This window comes from Solanum tuberosum, unplaced genomic scaffold (genome assembly GCF_000226075.1).
Source record: "Solanum tuberosum cultivar DM 1-3 516 R44 unplaced genomic scaffold, SolTub_3.0 scf00443, whole genome shotgun sequence".
NCBI classification, from domain to species: domain Eukaryota; kingdom Viridiplantae; phylum Streptophyta; class Magnoliopsida; order Solanales; family Solanaceae; genus Solanum; species Solanum tuberosum.
Genome location: NW_006239434.1, coordinates 64,367 through 66,648, shown reverse-complemented (window position 1 = coordinate 66,648; position 2,282 = coordinate 64,367). Strand labels below are relative to the sequence as shown.

The window sequence follows — 2,282 nt, the reverse complement described above, 5'->3', positions numbered from 1 at the left end:
ACAACTTTTTGTTGTTCCCTTTTGCAGTAAGGATAGTTCCTCCACACAAGTCTTGTGGTAAATCTTAACTTATAAGTAATGCAACCATCATTTTCTTCAAAGTTCGGTTATTTTTTTTCCATTCTGCAATTCCATTAGATTTAGGTGAATAGGACATTAGTTTGATAGATAAATCCATTTTCCAAACATATTTCCGCAAAAGGAGATTTATATTCTCCATCCCTATCACTTCTTATCTTTTTCCCAAATGATTTTCAACTTCAATATTATATTGTCTAGACTTTATATTGCTTCATCCTTACCATTCAGCAAATAGACATAGTCATTTCTAATGCAATTGTCGATGAAAGTTATGAGATACTTTTTTTCACTACGAGATGGTGTTGACTTCATATCACAAATGTCAGTGTAAATCAACTCTAAGGAATTATAATTCCTTTCAACTGATTTATAAGAATGTTCAGCATACTTAGATTCCACACAAACTTGACATTTTTATTTATTGCACTCAAAGTTGGACAAAACTTCTAAGTTGATAAGTTTTTCATACAAGGTTTTGTCATTGACATGCCCCAAGTGTTCATGTCACAAACAGTTTAACTCAAGCAAGTAGGAAAAAATAAAAATATTGAGTTTGAAAAGCTCTCCGTGAGGTAGCTTTTTCTCACAAATATTTTGTTCCTATTTCTTACAATTTTGTGTGATACAAACATTGTTTAGAGTCATCACCTTGTCAAATGTCCTTTTCGGAAGGACATTTCCATAACTTTCAATTGGATTGTTATAGAACTACCCTTGAACAAAGTTTCATCGAGTCCAATAAAGGCAATATAGTCCAAATGCTTCTTTTACAAAACATGACAAATGACTATTCACCAACATTCATGTCTATACAAATAGTTATATTTAATAGACAAATCTTTTCATGAAAAGTCACAACATTTTTAAGTGACATTTTTTTCATAAAAGAACTCAATCATTTTGAACAAATATACAGATAATTTGGTAGTTTCATACTAGTCATACCATAAACTAGTAAAAGAGAAACTCAATGACCACAATATCAAATATACTCCAAGAATTTTATGGGTCTAACATAATACAAAAGTGTCATCGAATTTCATATCTTGTGCTCCAAATTTAAATTAGACACTAAGTCTAATTTTATCTTTGTCATAAGCATAGAACCCCCCACATTTTAAATATGATCTCAAAAATATTTATTTAGTATTTAAAAATAATTTTTCCACATATTTTTTTTCTCATGCTATCAAAGTCTCATTGGCAACATGAAACCTCTTTTGAAAATATTATTCTACAAAAGAATTATAGTGCTTCAATTCTCTTTGACAACCTTTACACAATGTCAACGGTCATTCCATAGAGGCACAAAATCACAAACTCTAAGTCACTGGTATTTTTTCCTCTATCACAAATAGACATACCACTTAGTATTTAGAATACTAACAATAAAGACAAAAATATTTGTACAAATTGTTTCTATATAACAGTGAAGTTTATAGAAGGTCAAAAGTTCAACATTGACTTGTTATGTGAAGTTTTCATATTCTTCAAACCAATAGCATAGTCTAATTTATCCAGAGTAGAAAACTACAAAAGTTTTTAGTCTACAAAAATCAGACACAATCAAATTTCACAAGGAGTACAGAACTACATTTTTTTTTAGTATCCAAACAGAATTAAACATATTCTTAGATTATCACATAGATATGCTTTTCTTTTCAAATATCCCTCCAACTATAACATTTTGACATACTATTTTATCAAAAAAAATGTGCATCTCTCATTTTGCAAACTAAAGAATTTTAAAGGCAACACTTTTTGCCAAGGAAAATTCATTCAAAAAACCATATGGTTTGCAGATCTTTTTCCAAAGACATACATGATAAATATCAAAACTGTTAACTTTTAGAAACTATTTTCCTCCTTAGATAAATAATAAGAAGGTTACCTAAAAAAATCAAAATTGTTAACTCTTAGAAACTATTTTCCTCCTTAGATAAATAATAAGAAGGTTACCTGGTGTAATGTTTAATCGAAATACCACAAATTCTTCTAGTACATTCTCACTTCGACCTTGCTAAACAAGACACTGAATTCTAGAGAAGTAATACATTAGTCTTCTACTTCCATGATCTGTTTCTCTCAATCAATAGAATACAAGAAATACCAACAGTGTACTAATTTCCTTAAGATTGTTGTTCATCTTGTATTCCTAAGATACTTAGAACAAAACATTGAAGAACTTGGTAAGAAACAAA

The 2,282-nt window shown here is 29.3% G+C and overlaps 1 protein-coding gene across 1 annotated transcript in view; it reads left to right on the top strand.

Moving 5' to 3' along the window:
• Window positions 1–377: 377 nt before the first annotated feature.
• Window positions 378–2,282, top strand: part of LOC102604276 (premnaspirodiene oxygenase-like) — a 3,004-nt gene continuing 1,099 nt past the window's right edge. Inside the window, exon 1 of the mRNA XM_015304126.1 lies at window positions 378–402. Within this exon, the coding sequence (XP_015159612.1) occupies window positions 378–402 (25 nt within the window). The remainder of the gene's footprint in view (window positions 403–2,282) is intronic.